We start from the raw sequence: 20533 nt of genomic DNA, 5'->3' as shown, positions 1-20533 counted from the left end.
GGTATGAACAGAAGCGAAATTTTCTGGCTCTAAAAAGTGCTTTGTAGCCAAGAACTTTGCAAAAATGCTTTCTAAATGAGTAACATGCTTTGCAAATCATGAAGGGCTCTAAAAACCACAGAGCGTGGAGACATAATCACACAGGAACTCTTCACCTTCTACTGTCGCTCCATCAACCTGACTCCTTTTCTTATGATACAGTGTGACACTTCCCCTCTTAAAATCTGACTCCCCCACCTGGCTCGGCATGGGGCCTGGGACTCCATCCCCTCCAATCAGTCCTGGACTATGCATGCTCTTGTGATTTGCTGCTCTCTCTTTGTCATTATCCATTTGCCTGTCCCCTTCTTTCGAAATACCTTCCTCTCTGACTGCTGTCAGTTTCCTCTGCTGGAGTCTCCTTCTCTTTCAGACCTCTAAAGGTTAAAGGGGCCCCAGGTCTGAAATCTTCACTCTTTTCTTGAGATATACACGCTCCATGGAGATAGCCTTGAGGCTCAAGCCTCGGAAAGCCATCCCATGCCAATGATTGTGTAGTCTACATCCCAGCCCTGACTGCTCCCCAGAATCCATACACTTGACAGATGAAGCCTTATCTGACATCTCTGTGTGGAAAAGGCCAGAACTGAACTCTTGATTTCAAAACCTCTCCTCCCACAGTCTTACCCATCTCAGGAATAGCATCACCACCCACCCAGGTGCTTAAGTTAAAATCTTTGAGTCATCCTTGATTCCTCCCTTTTATCTCACTACCCACACCTAATCCATCAGCAAATCTGTCAGCTCTACTTTCAAAAGATCTAGGACACTTCTTCCCCCTCCACGGTTCTGTCCCCCACTAGAGGGTCACAGTGACTCCTCCCTGGTTTCTCTCCTACTCTTCTGTCCCCAGAGTCTCTCCCCCGACCCCACACACAAAGCTGGAGGGACCCTGTAAACCTCTGAGTCAGATCACATCCCTCCCTTGCTCAGAATCCTCCGTTAGCTCCATTTCATTCAGGTTAAAAGTCAGAGCCCTCCCCACAGCCAACCAGGCTCAGCACATCCTCCCCCATCACCTCTCAGACTTTTTCTTCTCTCCCTCTCAACAGCCACGCTGCCCTCCTCTGCATCCCTCTTGTTCCCATTTTTCAGCCTTTACACTTGCTGTTCCCTTTGCTGGGGAGGCCACAAGCTCTCCTACCTTTACAGGGTAGCTTTCAGATCTCGGCTTCAATGTCCCCCTCTTGGAAGGCCCTACCTGACCACCCAATTTACAGAGCTGACTACATCACGCTTTGTTGCACACCACCTTGCTCATTTACTTCAGACCACAGGTTATAACCTGAAATTATCTTGTTTACTTATTTTCATTTGTCCCTCCCCACTGGGCGATCAGCTCTGAGGGTGGGGGTCTCTGTTTTGTTCACTGCTACACACAGTAGGCGCTCAGCACATATTTGTCAAATGAATTAAGCATTTTGAAAACTGAGAAGACTTTTTAACTCTGTTACAATTTTGGAAAATCAAGAAGTCCTTTTTTTTTTTTTTTTTAAAGCTGACCTTATCTTTTAAATCATAAAAATAACTGAAAAGCATGTTGTAAAACATAAAGATTTGTAAAGTTTGGGAAATCATATGATGCTTTGGGTTTGGGAAACCACGTGAAGCTGGGTAACAGTCAAACATTTAGAAATGAGAATATCGCCATTTTGCAATTTCTAATGAACTAATGTGTCTGGGCATCAAACACTGATGGTTGCTGACATCACAAAAGGAGTGATGAGGGGTCAGGCTGTGCTTCTTAATGGATGTATGAAGCACCACAAAGGAAGGTGCTGGCCAAAAAAAAAATAAAAACAAATACTCCAAACCTGAGTCTGATCAAGCTTCATGACCTAAGTCCCAGTCTGCAGGAAATGCAGGGGACAGAGGAACAGATTAAATGCCACCATAAGGTTGCATCAGCCAGATCCAAAGGCAGGAAACTCTACCATTAATAAAGAACTATCTATGGAGAGCCATGAGCTACATGTGGCTACTGAGCCATAGAATCGTGGCTGGTGCAAAGTGTGATGTGGCAACAGTATAAAATACTTATGGGTTTTGATGACAGTGTAAACAAAAGAATTTAAAATATCTAATAATTTTTATATTGATTATATGTCAAAATACTATTTTGGTGCAGTAGGTTAAATAAAATATATTATTTAAAATAATTTCATGTGTTTCTTTTCACTTTTTTAAAAAGTGCAGGTACTAGAAATTCCTTAACTGTATGTGTTGCTCCCATTGTATCTCTTGCTAAAAAATATTTATTTACTTATTTGGCTGTGCTGGGTCTTAGTTGCAGCATGCAGGATCTACTTCCCTGACCAGAGATTGAACCTGGGCCCCCAGCATGGGAAGCACAGAGTCTTAGCCACTGGACCACTAGGGAAGTCCCTGTATTTCTATCAGGCAGTGCTGCTCTACTGGATCAGCAACCTGGGTCTCTAGCAGATAAACTGCCAGGTAAGGAAAAAGTGAAGGAGGGATAGCAGTTGATAGAAGGAGGTTTAACGAAATAGCAACTAGGCTTCCCTGGTGGCAGTGGCTCAGTGGAAAAGAATCCACCTGCAATGCAGGAGACACAGGCTCAATCCCTGGTCCAGAAAGACCCTAAATGCCACGGAGCGATGAAGCCCGTACACCACAGCTATCAAGCCTGTGCTCTAGAGCCCGGAGACCACAACCACTAAAGCCCATGCGCTCTAGAGCCTGTGCTCTGCAACAAGAGAAGCCCGCACACCACAACTAGAGAGTAGTCCACACTCGCTGCTACCAGAGAAAAGCCTGTACGGCAACGAAGACCCCGCATGTTCAAAAAATAAAGAAAGAAATAAAGCTTTTTTTTTTTTTTTTTTTAAGAGAATTAGCAATCAATAGCACTAGGTGACCTTGTTTGGATGCTGCTTCAAAGAAATTACAAAAAGTTATATGTGCTATTTTGAAGATCTGGAAATTAAAACACAGACCAGACATCTGATGATTTAATGAGCTATGGATCTTTTTCATTTGTCTTCATTGCTTTGTTTTCAGTTAGGGATGATAATGACACTGTGGCTTGGTAAATAAAAGGAAACCCTTTTAAGACCATATATTGGACAGTTCCATTGATATGAAGTGTCCAGAATAGGCAAATCTATAGAGACAGAAAGCAAGTTAGCAGTTGGCAGGGGCCTGAGTGGGGGAAATGGGAAGTGACTGCTAAAGGGCATGGTGTTTCTTTTTTGGGGGTGATTAAAATGTTCTAATATTAGATTGTAGCAATGGCTGCAAAATTCTGTGAATATACCAAAAACCCCCTCCCATTAAATTATACCTTTTATATGGGTGAATTTGATAGTATATGAATTATATCTCAATAAAGATGTTTTTAAAAGGAAGTCTTGAATTCAGAGAGATGTACAAAAATATTTGCTAATAAAAAAAAACAAAGAAAACTACAAAATAGTGCTAAGAATAAATTAGTAGCCTCAGATATGTTTTCACCCACCGGGAAGGGCTTTAAAAACTGTGGTAGATGTTTTGGAATCTGCCAAGTACTTATCATTGGAGATGTGTTTTGCAAACTGTCAAGAACTCTGTCAACCATGAAGAGCTTGGGAAACCCTAAAATAATTCTGTATGTTTTTCAATGCAGATTTACATATGGAAGGAAATGCAGAAATAAATGCCTGGAGATTTGAACACCAAGAGGATAACCGTGGCAGCCTTTGAAGAGGTGTGATGAGAAATGGGTTGGAGATAGGGATCAAAGGTAACCTCAACCATAGCTATATGTTCTGAATTTTTTTACAGAAGGAATGTACCCCTGTATTACCTATTTTCTTTAAAATTAATAAAAATATTTTAAATGATTTTCTACATAAAAATTATGTCTTGGACTTCCCTGGTGGTCTAGTGGTTGAGAATCTGCCTGCCGATGCAGGAAACATGAGTTCAAACCCTGGTCCAGGAAGATATCACTTGCCACGGGGCACCTAAGCCCATGCGCCACAACTACTGAGCCTGAGTGCTGCAATTACTGAATCCTGCATGCTCTAGGACCCATGAGCCACAACTACTGTGTTGCAGCTACTGAAGCCTGTGTGCCTAGAGCCTGTGCTCTTCAACAAGAGAAGCCACCACAACGAGAAGCCTTTGGATGGAAACTAGAGAGTAGCCCCCGCTCACTGCAACTAGAGAAAGCACAGCAATGAAGGCTCAGTGCAGCCAAAAAACTAAATTTAATTTAAAAAATAAGCTTTATGCATGCCCAAACTCCTCCCCCCAAAAAAACAAACAAACAAGTCATCATAAGCAAAGGCAAAAGACAAATGATGAACTAGGAAAAAGAATTACACCTAGCAAAGTTATAAGCAGTCCCATATATAAAGAGCTCCTAGAAATCAAGAAGAAAACTGCCAACATCCCAGTTGAAGAGAAAGCCAAGGGCATAGTCAGTTCACTGAACACGTGATACAAAAGAAGTAACGTGTGCATGATAAGTCACTTCAGTCGTGTCTGGCTCTGTGAGCCTATGGGCCACAGCCCACCAGGACCCTCTGTCCATGGGATTCTCCAGACAAGAATACTGGAGTAGGTTGCCATGCCTTCCTCCAGGATATCTTCCTGAGCCAGGGATTGAACCTGCGTCTCTTACATCTCCTGCATTGGCAGGCAGGTTCTTTACCACTAGTGCTACCTGGGAAGCCCAAAGTAATGTGTAAAGAGGTTTCACTGCACTCATAACAGGATAAATGTGAGTTAAAACTGCACGGCACTACCCTTTTTCACCTATCAGATTGGCAAAAATCCAAATGTTTGACAAATGCGGTCTGGTGGTGAGGCTGTGGGGAAAAGGCAGCCTCACATGTTGCTTATGAGAAGGAAAAACAGAGGGCAAAATCTGTCCAAACGACAAATGCAGTTACCGTTTAACCCAGCAATCCCACTTTTGGAAGTCCATCTTCAGATACAACTGCACATACAAAATGATGTACGTACAAACTGTCCTAGTCAGCATTGCTAGTGGCCTATAAGGAGCCTTCTTCAATACACTTACTTCCATCTGCTGGAAGCCTGTGGTACAAATTTACAATATCTGTGCTATAAATTGGCACCTTTGTACAGTGCACGGCTTGTACAACTATGCATGGCAACCCTAATGAAAGCACGCATTGTAATGGCCAAAGACTGGGCACAAAGCAAGTGTCCCTCAACAGGGAATAATCAGAGACTTCCCTGGTAGTCCAGTGGTTAAGACTCTGTGCTTCCAATGCAGGGGGCATGGGTTGGACCCCTGGTTAGGGAACTAAGATTCCACATGCCTCAAAGCGTGGTCAAAAAAATAAATAGGCAAGTAAAAATACCAATAAGAATAAAAAATTATTTTTGAAGAAAAATAGGAAATTATCAAATAAACTATAATATATATGCAAAGTGGAATACTGGACACCTATTAAAAATAATCAGGGCACTCCCTGTATCTCTAGAATATATTGCAGGACTTCCTTGATGGTCCAGTGGATAAGAACCCGCCTGCCAATGCAAGGGACATGGGTTCAATCCCTGGGCCCAGAGGATTCCACATACCACAGAGCAACTAAGCCCGTGGCCACAGCTACTGAGCCCACATGCCCTAGAGCCCATGCTCCACAACAAGAGAAGCCATGGCAAGGAGAAGCCCACGTACCACAACTAGAAAGTAGCCCCCACAACTGGCAAAAAGACCGTGCAACAACGAAGACCCAGAACAGCCAAAATAAATACAAATAATAAAATAAATAAAATTATAAAAAATAATGGACGGCTGAATAATATTTCATTGTGTGTATACGTACAGCACCTTCTTTTTTTGGTAGTACTTCTAGTTTTGTTTTTTTTATTTTAAATTTATTTATTTTTTAATTGAAGGATAATTGCTTTACAGAATTGTGTTGGTTTCTGCCAAACATCAACATGAATCAGCCATAGGTATACATATGTCCCCTCGCACACCACCGTCTTTATCCATTCACCCACTGACAGATACTTAGCCTGTTTCCACACCTTGGCTATTGTGAATAATACCGCAGTGAACATGAGAGTGCAAATATCTCTTTGAGATAATAGTTTCATTTCCTTTGGACAGATATCCAGAAGTGGGATTGTAAGGTCATATGGTAGTTCTAGTTTTAATTTCCTGAGGAATCCTCTTTTCTGTTTTCCATAGTGCACCAGTTTACATTCCCACCACCAATGATCAAAGGTTCCCTTTTCTCTACATCCTTGCCACACTTGTTATCTCTCTCTCTCTCTCTTTTTATAACAGCCATCCTAACAGGTGTGAGGTGATATCTTATTGTGGTTTTTTTGATTTGCATTTTCCCAATGATAAGTGATATCGAGCACATTTTCATGTACCTGTTGGCCACTTGTATGCCTTCTTTAAAAAATGCCTATTCAGGTCCTTTGCTCACTTTTAAATAGATTTATTGATTTTATTGCTTTGGAGTTATCATGAAAATTTTGTGTGCACTGGATATCAACCCCTTGTTACATATGTGGTTGGCAAATATTCCTCCCATTCTGTAAGTTGCCTTTTTATTTTGTTGATGGTTTCCTTTGCTGAGTAGAGTCATTTTAAAATGATAAATGATGCAGGGGACTTCCCTGGCAGTCCAGTGGTTAGACTCCATGCTTCCACTGCAGGGAGCACAGGTTAGATCCCTGGTTGGGGAACTAACATCCCACATGACACACACAGCGTGGCATATATATGACACAACTTTAGCACCTGCATAATGTTTTCTGGTTCTTTTGCAGCCCTCCCTCCTCAGACTCTCGCTGAAAATCTGCTGGTCAAGAGAGTAGGGCTGGAACTCCTCAGAGCATGTCTGGCACTCAAGAGATGCTCACTGACTTTTTATTGCGCTAGTAAATGGATGACCCTGGAGGCAGTGTACTTTGGAGTCAGACTGCCTAAATTCTAATCCCAGACTTGTTAATTAGTTGTGTGACCTTAAACAGAGCACTTTCACCTCTCTGTGCCTCAGTTTCCACTTCTGTAAAATGGGAATAAAAACTAGTCCTTACTACGTCATGGTTGCTGTAAATTACCATTCATTTACACACAGGACCTGGCAGAGAGTGAGAACATGATACATATTAGCTCTTCTTCCTAAAGCTTAGGGATAGCAATGTAGTTATGACTTCATCTTCCTTTGTGGGGAGAGCAGGTTTGATCCCTGTTCAAGGAGCTAAGATCCCACATGTCTTGGGACCAAAAGCCCAAAACATAGAAAAAAAGAAGCAATATTGTAACAAATTCAATAAAGACTTTTAAAATGGTACACATTTAAAAAATCTTTAAAAAAAATCTGTGAGGGATTGCCAGGGAAGGTAGGGGTCCCAGGGATGGGTGGCACAGATGCCCAGGGAAGCAGGCATTGCTAGGGGTGGGGGAGGAAATGGCCAACTGTGGCAAATGCTGTCAAGATGACAAGTCAGAGGAGAGATGTAGGGTGGCGAGATCCCTGATGATCTTAGTTGGTGTAGTTTCAGGAGAGTGACAGGGACAGAAGCCAGCAAACCCCGAATGAGGGAAGGAGTGGGAGGTGAGAAAGGAGTGAGCAAGTGTAGACAGCTCTTGGGAGGCGTGGCTGAGAAGCGGGGAGACAGCGAGGCAGGGAGGACAACTGGGAGGCATGGGGCACTTTCTACTTAACTGGGGTGACCCTGGGCTTATTTAAATGCTGACGGACAGCAGCAATTGCAACCCCTAGAATAAAATAAGAAGCCATAGGTCTATACCAATATAAATGAATGAACAAATGCATAAACAAACAAGTAAATGGAGGAGAAAGGAAAAACTCTTCCTTATAGTAAAACGGTACCTAACCTGTGCAGAAAAGGGAAACTTCTTACACTATTGATGGGAATGTTTGGTATGGACCGTATGGAGGTTCCATAAAAAAACTAAAAATAGAATCACTATATAATCCAGCAATCCCATTCCTGGGCATATACCCAGACGAAACACTAATTTAAAAAGATACCTGCACCCCAATGTTCATAGCAGCCCTGTCTACAATAGCCAAGACATGGAAGCAACCTAAATGTCCATCAGCCATTGAATGGGTCATCCCAGTGGTACGGGGACTTCCCTGGTGGTCTAGCGGTTACGAACCTGCCCGCCATTGCAGGAGACATGGATTCAATCCCTGATCTGGGGAGATTCCACGCTCCTCGGAGCAACTGAGCTTGCGCACCACAACTGCTGAGCCCGCATGCTCTGGAACCCATGCTCCACAACAAGAGAAGGCACCACAATAGAATGTGTTGTCCCACACAGGGCAACAAAGAGTAGCCCCTGCTCGCAAACAGAGAAAGCCCATATGCAGCAGTGAAGACCCAGCGCAGCCATAAATAGAGACATAAAAAGAAGATGCGGCACATGTATACAATGGAATACTACTCAGCCATACAAATTAATGAAATAATGACTTTGCAGCTACATGGATGGACCTAGAGACTATCATGCTATGCAAAGTAAGTCATAAAGAGAAAGACAAATACCACACGATATCACTTCTATGTGGAATCTAAAATATGACACAAACGAACATATCTACAAAACAGAAACAGACTCACAGACATAGAGAATAGACTCGTGGTTGCCAAGAGGGGGTGTGGGGGAGGGAAGGATTGGGAGCTTGAGATTAGCAGATACAAACTATTACATATAGAATGGATAAACAACAAGGTCCTATTGTATAGCATAGGGAGCTACATTCAACATCCTGTGATACTCCATAATTAGAAAGAATATATATATATATATATATATGTAAAACTGAATCACTTTGCAGTACAGTGGAAATTAACAGAACATTGTAAATCAACTATATTGCAATAAAAATTTTCTGAAAGGTATCTAATTCCCAGATGGCACTAGTGGTTAAGAATCTGCCTGCCAATGCAAGAGACACAAGAGATGTGGGTTTGATCCCTGGGTCAGGAAGATCCCCTGGAGTAGGAAATGTCAACCCACTCCAGTATTCTTGCCTGTAAAATTCCATGGACAGAGGAGCCTGGCAGGCTACTACAGTCCCTGGGGTCGCAAAGAGTCAGACATGATTGAGCACACACACACAGTAAAGGTAAAAGAAAACCACCATTTATCAATTGCCAGAGTAATAACTATTTGACATAAGCATTTCTGATGGATGCCAACCTGAGTACAGGATATTTACATAGTCTCAAAGCACATCTTCACAAGATACCAAGGGGAACAACAGCATCATTACAGTGGAAACCCTGGTAAACACCTTCACCAAGTGAGCCTAGCTAACAAAAACTGAAATGTGAAGAACTAATAGCAAGTACCTCCTGATATGATTCACCAAGAAGGAATAGTGCTTCTCTGATATTCCTGTCAAAGTCTGTAGCCTCAGTTGAATCACAAGGAAAACTCAGACAAGCCCACACTAAGGGCCATCCTATAAAACAAGTGGCCTCTATTTTTCAAAAATGTCAAGTTCATAAGAGACAAAGACAAACCAAGGAAGGGTTCTGGATTGAAGAGGGCTAAAGAGACAGGCATCACCAATGCAATGAACATGAACTTGGGCAAATTCCAGGAGATGGTGAGGGACAGGGAGGCCTGGCATGCTGCAGTCCACGGGGTCGCAAAGAGTCAGACATGCCTGAGTGACTGAACAACAAAGAGACAGGATGCCTAAATTCAATCCCTGATCCTAGACTGGATCCTTGACAAGGGAAAAAAATTCCTTCAAGAGTGAAAATTGAATAAAATCTGTAGATAGCAGCATTGTGTCAAAGTTAATTTCCTGATTTGCATAAATGTTTTGTGGTTATGTAAGGGAATGAACTCATTCTCATTACCTGAAGTATTTAGAGGTAAAGGAGAATCCTGACAGAGCAAATGAGGTAAAAAATTAACATATTGGCAATCTGGGTGAAACGGTATGCAGAAATTTTATGTAATGTTCTTGGCAACCTCTCCATAAGCCTGAAGTTATTTGAAACAAAAAAGATAAAATAGTGATGGAAAAGATCTGGCAGTAATAACAGAAATAATAACAGGTAATATCTCCTGTATTCTGTGTTCCAGGCACTATCCACTGTTCACCCACTGCCCACTCTCACAGCAGTCCTTTGAAACAGTTAATGTTATTATCTTAGCCCCATTTCACAGATGAGGAGCCTGAGGCTCAGGGCAGATGAGTGACTTACCTGGGGTAGAAAGGATGGCAAAGCCAGGTGAGTGGACTCCTGGATAAAGCTGGTTCCTGCATCTCCCTCCTAACAGTTTCATTATTTAGACCTGCAGTGGTCTTTACTGACTGCCTCTCCCATTAGTCTATAAGCCCCATGAAGGCAGGGCTGTGTCTGTCTCAGCTGTTGCTCTGTCCATGGTCATGCTGCCAGCACAGGGCCCAACGCAGAAGAAACCCAATGGACGTTTATCAAATGAATAACCATCTCTACTTATAATAATGATAAAATTATGACTATTAATAATGATAATAGAAATACTGGTTCTTATTTGTTTTAATGCATTTCATCTTTAAAACAACTCCAAGGAGGACTTCCCTGGCAGTTCAGTGGTTAAAATTCCCTGCTTCCGATGTAGCGGGGAAGGTTCAATCCCAGTTAGGGGGCTGAGAGCCCACATGCCGCTCAGCCAAAACAAAAACAAAAATCCAAGGGCTTCCCTGGTGGCTCAGTGGTAAAGAATCTGCCTGCTAATGCAGGAGACACGGGTTCAATCCCTGGTCTGGGAGGACCCCACATGCCACAGAGCAACTAAGTCCGTGCACCACAACTATTGAACCTGTGCTCTAGAGCCAGGGAGCCACAACTATTGAAGCCCACACACCCTAGAGCCTGTGCTCCATGAGAAAAGGCAACGCAATCAGAAGCCCATACACCTCAACTTAGAGAGCAGTTTCTGCTCGCCTGAACTAGAGAAAAGCTGGTGCAGCAACGAAGACCCAGCACCGCTAAAAAATATTCTTAAATAAATGAAATATATTAAAAAAAAACACCAAAAAAAACCTCCAAGGATGGTTTTATTCCCATTTTACAGATAAAGAAATGGAGGTGCCCAGAGGAGTCTCTTGACCAAAGCAGGCAGCCAGGCAGGTGCACAAGTGGCCGTTGGCACCCCCACCCATCCACCTCCAAGTACCCACCTTCTGGAAGTCCTTCTTGGAGATGAGACCACGGGGATCAGTGACATAGTCCTGGAAGGCCTCAGAGCCCACGATGTCCTTGAGTTTCAGGAACATGTCAAAGAACTTGAGGATCATCTCCACGTTGGATGAGGATTCCACAAGCATGTCCACCATCTGCCGGGCAATCATGCCGTTCACCACGTTCCCTGCGGGCAGCCCCCGGTCAGTGTGACCCCAAAGCACCTCCTCTCTGGATCCCCATGTGGCCTGCCTCCCTCTTCAGCTCAGGAGCTGCCAGGATGCCCTGTGCTGGTGGAACTTCCCTGGCCAGCTCTGACACCTCCCCCAAAGGGTCACTTCCTGCTCTGCAACAGCACCAGGTGTGAACCTGGCTGATCCTGTCTTCGTCCTCCTCCCTTCTATAGCTGGGGGAGTCATCAATAAAGACAACAACGGCATCAGCTAACAGCAGGTCCCAGATGCCATGGCAACTACTACATTGATATGACCTCATCTTTGTAAGGAACATGTGTCCCTGTTCATTTGTACAGATGAGAAAAAAGACTCAGAGACAGTCCACACTCAGGTTCCATAGCCAGTGAGGTGGTGGGGTGGACTTGAATCCAGAGAGGCAAGACCTCAGAGCTCACACACCTAAGTCTTTCCCAAGCCCATAGGCGCCAGGGAGGTCCATAGAAGACTGAGGTAGGCTGAAAGGCAGACCAGAGGGAGAGGTAGAGACTGTGGTAAACTGGGACACCATGCTCTCCCCCAAAAGAAAACTGGCTCCAGCTTCTTTTTAAGCAGAATTTTACTTTTATTTATTTATTGGCCACACCACATGGCTTGCAGGATCCAAGACCAGGCATTGAACTTGGGTCATGCCTGTAAAACTGCCAAGTCCTAACCACTGGACTACCAGGAATTTCCCCAAACTGGCTCCAGTTTCCTTTTGGACCTTTCGATTTTCATATAATTTCAAATGTATTAATGCATGAAGTTTCCAAGAGTACAAGGGAACTTCATGTATTCCAGATTCACCAATGGCTTACATTTTGCCATGTTTGCTTTATAATACCCCTCCCTCTATTTTTTTCACTGAATCATTAAGGAGTAAGCTGCAGACATGAGGCATTTTACCCCAAACATTTCCACATATATGTTCTAAACGATGAGGACATTCTCTTATCTAATCATAGCGCTGTCATCAACATCAGATTGAATACTGATATGATTTTGTTATTTAATCCAATTCAGCTGACTTTTGCCCATGTGAGAATGTAGACCCTGGTCACTGAGTCTTACAATTTTTCAGAAACAAAATGTTTAAAGGGATTTCTGATTTTTAAATTTGATTTTTTAATTTAAATTTATATTTATGATTTATTTATTTACTTTTGCTGTACCATGCGCTGCATGTGGGACCCTAGTTCCCTGACCAGGGATCGAACCTGTGCCCCCTGCACTGGAAGCACAGAGTCTTAACCACTGAACCACCAGGGAAGTCCCTAAATCTGGTTTTTAAAAGCTAATGACTAGTTACCAAAAGTTTAAGACATCGTAGGAGGATTATTCATTGCCAAATGGTTTGTCATAGCGAAATGTTTTTTAAAAACCTTGAATGTGGAACTTCCCTGGTGGCACAGTGGGTGGGAGTCCGCCTGCCCGTGCAGGGGACACAGGTTTGATCCCTGGTCTGGGAGGACTCCACGTGCTGGGGAGCAACCAAGCCCGTGCATCACAACTACTGAGCCTGCACTCTAGAGTCTGGGAGCCTCAACTACTGAGCCTGTGTGCTCCAACCACTGACCCACACGCACCAGAGCCACACAGCACAATTACTGAGCCCACGAGCCGCAACTACTGAAGCCCGTGTGCCTAGAGCCTCTGCTCCGCAACAAGAGAAGCCACCACAATGAGAAGCCCATGCACTGCAACGAAGAGTAGCCCCTGCTCGCTGCAATTAGAGAAAGCTCTGTGCAGCAGTGAAGACTCAGTGCAACCAAAAATAAATTAATAATAAATAAACACACATTAAAAAAAACAACCAAACCCTGAATGTCCATTGATAGGCGTGTGGTTAAATGAATCACTGTATCACAACACAACGGGTAGTATGCAGCCATGTAAAAGAATGAGGATGCCGTTATGAACCTCTATAGAAAAAGTCTTTGTCTACAGGTTAAGTTATTTTATTAATTAGTAATAAATTATGGTTGTTTTAAGTCACTACATTTTAGGAATATTTGTTAGGCAGCAAGAACTAACTGACACATTCAGCAAATAAATAACGATTCAGGGCAGACATTTTAAAAAGTGTCCTGGCCACCCACCTGATTAAGATTTCTCTGGGAAATCAATAAATTATCATATGTACATAGGACCTGGCACATAATAAGTTGCTCAATAAGTGTTTGGAGAGCTTATTCCAGCAGCTTAAATGCATTGACCCTGACATGATGTCAGATGGGGTTGAAGCTTAGGCTCTCCTGGGTCTCCGAGGGCCATTCTTGAGCTTGTCTGCACCTTGGTACCCGGCACTCACCCACAGCCACTGGGCATTTACCTTCTAGTAATGACAGCAACATCACCACCATGTCTTTCTGCAGATCCAGCAGCTCCTTCAACAGCTCGATCTGGCTTGAGTCCTAGGGACCCCACATCCCAGCTATGTGAGGGTTCTTTTTGGCAGAGATGCTTCCCCCAACCTCCAGCTGCTTCCATCCACCCAGCAGGGCCTAAGACCACTTTTCTTCCCCCATCTTACCTCCGAGGGGACCCGAGTCCAGACATGTTCCTCGGAAGCAGGGCAAAGGGCAGAGAGACAAGATTGTGGGGGTGGGGTGGACACTTTGGGGGGATGTGTAGTGGCAAGGGCTGGTTGACAAGGAGGGCTTGGAGGAGTATGGGGCTGAGAGCAGATGCTTGGGACCAAGAGAGACAGAGACGGACAGGAGCAAATACTGGGGACACGGACACAGACCGGGGAAGGGATGAGCATTCAGCCCTGCACCTGGCCTCTGGGGGGAGGTTGACCCATGTTTGTTGAATCAATGTGTGATGAAAAAAGTGAGACTCTGGGTTCAGGAAGAAGGCTGCAGGACACAGCTACGGGCTCTCTGGTAAGCCTTTTGGGAAGAATCTGGGGACACTTTGCTTCTCCTGTCATGGCGTCTCATGGAGGGCCCACAGAAGTCTCCAACATGATCGAAGTTCTGCCTCATGGTCCCTATTTGTATGAGGCTGAACTACATAAAATTGCCAATATTCAGGCATGTCTCGCCAACAAAGTGGCAATTTCATATGGTTCTACCTAATAAAATGGAAGAAGGGTAAGGGTACCAGGTAAATGGGATGTAAGGCTCCTCCTTGTTAATTGTAAGGCTTGATGTAAGGTCACCTCATGCTAGTTCTTGAGTTGCTAATTCTAATCCTAAAGTGCGTGCATGCGTGCTAAATTGCTTAAGTTGTGTCTGACTCTGTGCAACCCTTTGGGCCGTAGCCGCCAGGCTCCCCTGTCCATGGGATTCTCCAGGCAAGAATACTGGAGTGGGTTGCCATTTCCTTCTCCAGGCGATCTTGCTGACCCAGGGATCAAACCCACATCTCTTATGTCTACTTTCATTGGCAGGCGGGTTCTTTACCACTAGTGCCACCTGGGGAAAAGCCCTCTAATCTTAACACTTTCCCATGATTCCAAAGCTCTGCATTCTGACTCAAAGATTCCAACATTCCAGGATCTCAGATCCTGGTGAGTGCCTGTGGTGTGTGCCTGCTCAAGGCACAGCTACTTAATTGATTCAACAATCCTGCTCTCAGAGAATATAGGACTAAACCCACCTTCCTGGTTCTAGGGGTGGGTATTGGACCAGGTCTGGCCAATCAGAGCTTTCTTTTCCCTGACCAGGGTGATTGGTTCAGGAATGGGCATGTGACCCTATAGTCCAATAAGAGAGTAGGGGCAAGTCTTCTTGGAGCTAAACAGGGGTTCTTTTCTCTCTGAAGCTGTTAGAGGGGCTCAGGAAGCCCGGGACACCATTCTTTCCAGCCCCTGGGAAGTGCCTGCTTGATAATGAAGCCAGAGAGGAGACAGACATTTCTACTAACAGCATTCTGTGAAGTAGCTCAGTCGTGTCTGACTCTTTGCGACCCCATGGACTATAGCCTACCAGGATCCTCAGTCCATGGGATTTTCCAGGCAAGAATACTGGAGTGGGTTGCCATTTCCTTCTCCAGAGGATCTTCCCGACCCAGGGATCGAACCCGGGTCTCCCGCATTGTAGGCAGACGCTTTACCGTCTGAGCTAGACCCTGGATATGATCGGATCTGTGATGTGAACTGATAAGTTTTTTTTTTTTTTTTTTTTTTTTTGGTAAGCCACCACTTTGCATTGGATTTCTAACTTTTGCAATTTAACTTAAGCTATGGCTAATGAATTAATTCTGTAAGATTTGGAAATCTCCACAAAGATACCAGTATTCTCTAGAATTTTAAGATTACAACAGCTTGACTTCAACTCACTCACACCGAGAAACTGCGTAGTTAAATTCAACTCCTTTCAAAAGGTCAGATGACACCAGACAGGGTTTCTGCCAGCCCCTGTGGCGCCTTTGAGTAAATTAGAAAAAAGCTTCCCTTCCTTAAGACTCTTCCTGTTGGGAAATTATACAGAATATTGCCACCTGCTGGAAAACTACTGGAATAAACACATCGATGTATTTACGTAGGATATCTAGGTTCTGGATGGTGCCCTTTCAGATGCTGGGCCCTCCTGCAGCGCATTTGGCAGCCTTGAAATATGTTTATCAGACAGAAGTAGAGCAGACGGACAAGGTGTTTGTGAGACGTTGACAAGACTGCAAAGGGGTGGGGGTGGTGGGGCAAAGGGAGCACGAAGATGCTAGAGATGCGGCTCGACAGGGACCTTACATCATGGATGCCCTGGATAGGAGTCATCTGCCGCAAGCAGAATAAAGAAGCAAAACACTCCTTCAGCCTCAGGCCCAGATCTAGAAGCCAACCCTTTTCCTATCCCCCATCAATCAATTTCGCACCCCAGGGTTCCCGGCGGGTTCCAGACTGGCTGCATCTTTTTTCTGGACCGGCTTTCTGCATGACCCCGCCTCATCCGATTGGTGTGAACACCAACCAACCATAGTGGAGTTCTGGGCCAGAGGGGGCGGGACCCAAACGCAGACCAATGAAACTATAGATGGATAGCCAGCCGATTGGCGGTGGAGGGGAGGAGGCGGGGTCATGCAGGAAGCCAATCCAGAAGGAAGACGGGACTCGCCCGGGACCCGTAGGGAACCCGCTGGGAACCCTGGGGTGGGAAACTGACTGAGGGAGCAAAAGTTGTAAACGTGGCAGTTAGGGGATGTCCGGAGGCAGTAGGGTGAAGAACAGAGGGGCCCGAACCTGAGCGAGCTTCATCATCATGTGGGCAAACACGTGCAGGAATCCCACCACGGCGTCCCAGAGGCGGCTGTGCGCTAGACTCTGCTGGTTCCCGGTGCAGGGGCCCTGGGGGGCAAAGGTTCTACGTGAGCACCGGGTAGGGCGAGTGATGCGAGACTGCCCCGCCTCGCCCCAGAGAGCGAACCCTACCTGGATGTACTCGGTGAGGCTGTTGAACACCTGTTTAGCCACCGACATTGCCTTGGAAAAGTTCCTCTTGCCTTGCTCCTCAATGACATCCTTGCCGGAGTAGTACCAGTAGAAGTCGCTGATGGACTCCTGGCGGATAGACGCAGTGTGAGCGGCTGCTGGGGCCAGCTATGGCCCAACAGTCCCCGGCCCAGGTCACACCTGGACGGCCTCACAGCCTCACCTGCAGCCGCAGGAGGTAGTCCACAGTACAGATGATGATGTTAATAGTGGTTGTATTCCCTGTCTGTGTCCGTAGGTAATTTTGGAAATCTAGGGAGATGAAAAGCATTCATTCATTGAGCTCGAGAAGATGGACACGTGCTAGAGGAGATGGACATGTGCTAGAGGAGATGGACAGTGGGTCCTTTATTCATTTATGCAATAAATATTTATTGAGTGCCTGTTGTATGTCAGAAGGCATATAATCATTCATTTCTTTAATAACTCTTTATCAGTAACTACTATATGTTAGAGGAAGATGGAGGATCATTTATCCATTTTGTGTAATCAGTATTTATTGTGGGCCTACTATGTGCCAGATGTAGTGGAAGATCAATCATTTATTCATCCCCCCCCCCCAAATATTTACTGAGCATCTATAATACAGCAGGGGGAAATGGGGATTCAACCTTTAGTCATTCACAAGTTTTTTTCACTGAATGCCTACTATGTGCTGGAGAGATGGAAGATTGGTTATTCACTCATTTCTCAAAAAAGTTTTATTGCACACCTACTGAAAACCAGAGGAGATAAGCATCTGTCATTTATTTGTTCATTCAGTCAATATCTATTTATTGAGCACATATTATATGCTAATGATAGAAGAAGATTGGTCACTTATACTTTAGTACTATAAATTTACTGAGCATTTACTCTGTGCCAGGCACTGTTCAGGGCTTTTCCACTAGCAGGGGTGGTGCTAGTGGCAAAGAACCCGTTTGCAATGCAGGAAACACAGGAGACTCAAGTTTGATCCCTGAGTTGGGAAGATCCCCTGGAGGAGGGCAGGGCAACCTACTCCAGTATACTTGCATGGAGAATCCCCTGGACAGAGGAGCCTGGCAGGTTACAGTCCATAGGGTTGCAAAGAGTTAGGCATGATAGGAGTGACTTAGTGCATATGCAGGCCCTGTTCAAGGCCCTGGGGATACAGGAGTAAAAGAAAACAAAGTCTCTGCCCTTGTGAAGTTTCTATTGTCATGTAGTTATTTTTCAGTCTTCTAACTGCAACCCACAGTAGGAAATACAGTACACATTTATATTGAGGCCCAGGAGGGGTGTCTAATCTGACATTACATCCACATATACCTGAACCAGTAGTTTCACATACCCTTACTATGTGCCATGTGTGTATGCATGCTGTCACTTCAGTCATGTCTGATTCCTTGTGACCCAATGGACTGTAGCCCACCAGGCTCCTCTGTCCATGGAATTCTCCAGGCAAGAATAGTGGAGTGGGTTGCCGTGCCCTCCTTCAGGGGATCTTCCCAACCCAGGGATCAAACTCGAGTCTCCTGTGTTTCCTGCATTGCAAATGGGTTCTTTACCACTAGCACCACCTTGGAACCCCAGTATGTGCCCTGCATTATGCTATTTTGTGTCCTGTACTAGTTAACTAGAAAGAATTCTGATCTCAATGCACTAAATGTATATTCCTAACCTCCCAACCTTGATTGCATATTAGAGCCACCTGGAGAATTTTAAAACTCCCAATGCTCATACCTCATCCCAGACCAATTAAATTAGAATATCTGGGGTGAAAACTTGGCATTAGTGTCTTGCAAAGCTCCCCAGGCATACCAACGTGCAATTAGAAATGAGAACCTCGGTGATAAACTTGATTCACGACCATCTAGTGAGTGGGTTCCCACTATTTGAAAAACGTTCTATGGCAGAGCTTATAATTTGAGCTGAGTGATGGCTACTTGGGGGCTTATTAAACCACTCTCCCTTCTTCAGTGTGTGGTTGAGAAGTTCTGGAATAATAATTATGATGATCAGGGTTGTGATGGAGGAAGCTCAGGGGGTTGGAGGAACCCAGAGGAGCTGCCTGACCCAGACTGAGTGGTCAGGGAGGGCTTCGTGGAGGAGAGGACCTCTGAGCTATGACCTGAAAGATGAGTAGGAATTGGCTGCTCAAATTCCTCACTGTGTGACCTCTCTGTGCGGCAGACTGTGCCTTGGTTTTCCCATATGTAACGTGGTAGTCACAATAGACCTACTTTATCGAGCTGTCCTGAGATTTTAATATGTTAGTATATATCATGAATTTAGAACACTGCTCTGTTCTAAATTTAGAACAGGTATGTAAGTGCTCAATAAACAACAGCTTGTGGAATCTTAGTTCCCAGACCAGGGATGGAACCTGCACCCCCTGCACTGGAAGGATGGAGTCTTAACCACTGAATCACCAGAGAAGTCCCAACAACAGCGGTTCTTAAAGGGCCTTAAAGAGAGTGCTGAGGTTAATAGTTGTGCTTTGGAGCAGTGGTTCTCAAAGCACCAGTCCAGACTAGCAGGGTCAGCATCTCCCAGAAACCTGTCAGAAATGCAAATTCCTGGGCTCCATCCCAGAACTACTAAATCAAAAAACTTGGGATGGGGTCCAAAAGTCTATTTTAACAAGGCCTCCAGCTGATTCCTAGGCACACTTGAGTCTGAGAACAACTTTTATAGACCCATTTGCCAAATGACCAGTTCATCAGACTATCAAGGCAATGAACACAAACTTCAGTTAACCCTTTTGATGTTATAGCAATGTGTTGCCCAGGATGGCTTCAACAGCCCCTTGGAATTTTTTTCTCCTGAAGTTTTGCTTCTACCTGATTTCCCTCTAAACACTTCACAATCACTATTTCAGTCCTGAATGTCCTTTTGCCTGGTTTCATGTGATAGACGAAAAGTATACTCAGACATTCAAGATTTTATAAGCAAATTGATAGGCTTTCCCATCAACCTGTTTTCTAATTCCTTTCTCTGTGTTCATTTAAATCAGACCATAAGCCTAAATGGTTAGCTACAACTCCCTGGCTTTTGTCTGCTCTGAATGGCACTGAACACTCAAGACATGCAAAGCCTCTAAGATTTGAAAGATATTTCAAATATTTATTCGACTAGACTGGTTTATGAATCCACAAATTTGGGCAGAAGGCTGGATTGCAGATTTGGTGGGAGAAAGAAATTTCCCCAAAAGAACATACTTATTTCCAAAAAGTCACAGACCCAGGGACGAAAATTCATTTTAAATCCCAAAGACTGATTCCACCCTCATTAAAGAAAGAAAACCTTAGTTACCTGGCACTAAGGTATGTAATAGCACTTGGAGGAAAACTAGCTGTGGACAAAAGAGCTTATGATAATGCAAAGCAATGGATCATGCTTTATCTTTTGTTGAAAAGAAAAGAGTGAAAATTAAAGATGTTTACTAGTTACCTTAAAGAATACTAGCCAAGTGGGGTGCAGGTTCTGTGGAATTTAGGTTTAGAATCACTCCCATTCTTGTCATGAAGGTTAATTTCTGGGCAGTCTGTGGTTTCTTATCACCTGCTAAGTGTTATAACCACAGCCTCCAGACTGTACACGTTTGTCATAGGAAACTGCATTGGGTGGGATGTTTGCTGTTCAGAATTTCAACTGTTCCTTTAGTGTTGTACACTGTGTACCACGTGAGGTGTCACTTTCTCACCAGTGATGTATT

The 20533-nt window shown here is 44.3% G+C and overlaps 1 protein-coding gene across 2 annotated transcripts in view; it reads right to left on the bottom strand.

Moving 5' to 3' along the window:
- RYR1 (ryanodine receptor 1) overlaps positions 1–20533 on the bottom strand; it is a 125040-nt gene that overhangs the window by 19950 nt on the left and 84557 nt on the right. For both annotated transcript variants that reach the window (XM_061139217.1, XM_061139216.1), the window contains 5 exons: positions 17018–17106; positions 16795–16923; positions 16606–16710; positions 13753–13834; positions 11205–11392 (listed from right to left, as the gene is read on the bottom strand). In XM_061139217.1, coding sequence (XP_060995200.1) covers positions 11205–11392; positions 13753–13834; positions 16606–16710; positions 16795–16923; positions 17018–17106 — 593 coding nt within the window. The remainder of the gene's footprint in view (positions 1–11204; positions 11393–13752; positions 13835–16605; positions 16711–16794; positions 16924–17017; positions 17107–20533) is intronic.

Source organism: Dama dama, chromosome 4 (genome assembly GCF_033118175.1).
Source record: "Dama dama isolate Ldn47 chromosome 4, ASM3311817v1, whole genome shotgun sequence".
Lineage (NCBI taxonomy): Eukaryota > Metazoa > Chordata > Mammalia > Artiodactyla > Cervidae > Dama > Dama dama.
The sequence above is the reverse complement of the archived record's forward strand: the minus strand, read 5'-3'. Positions and strand labels throughout refer to the sequence as shown.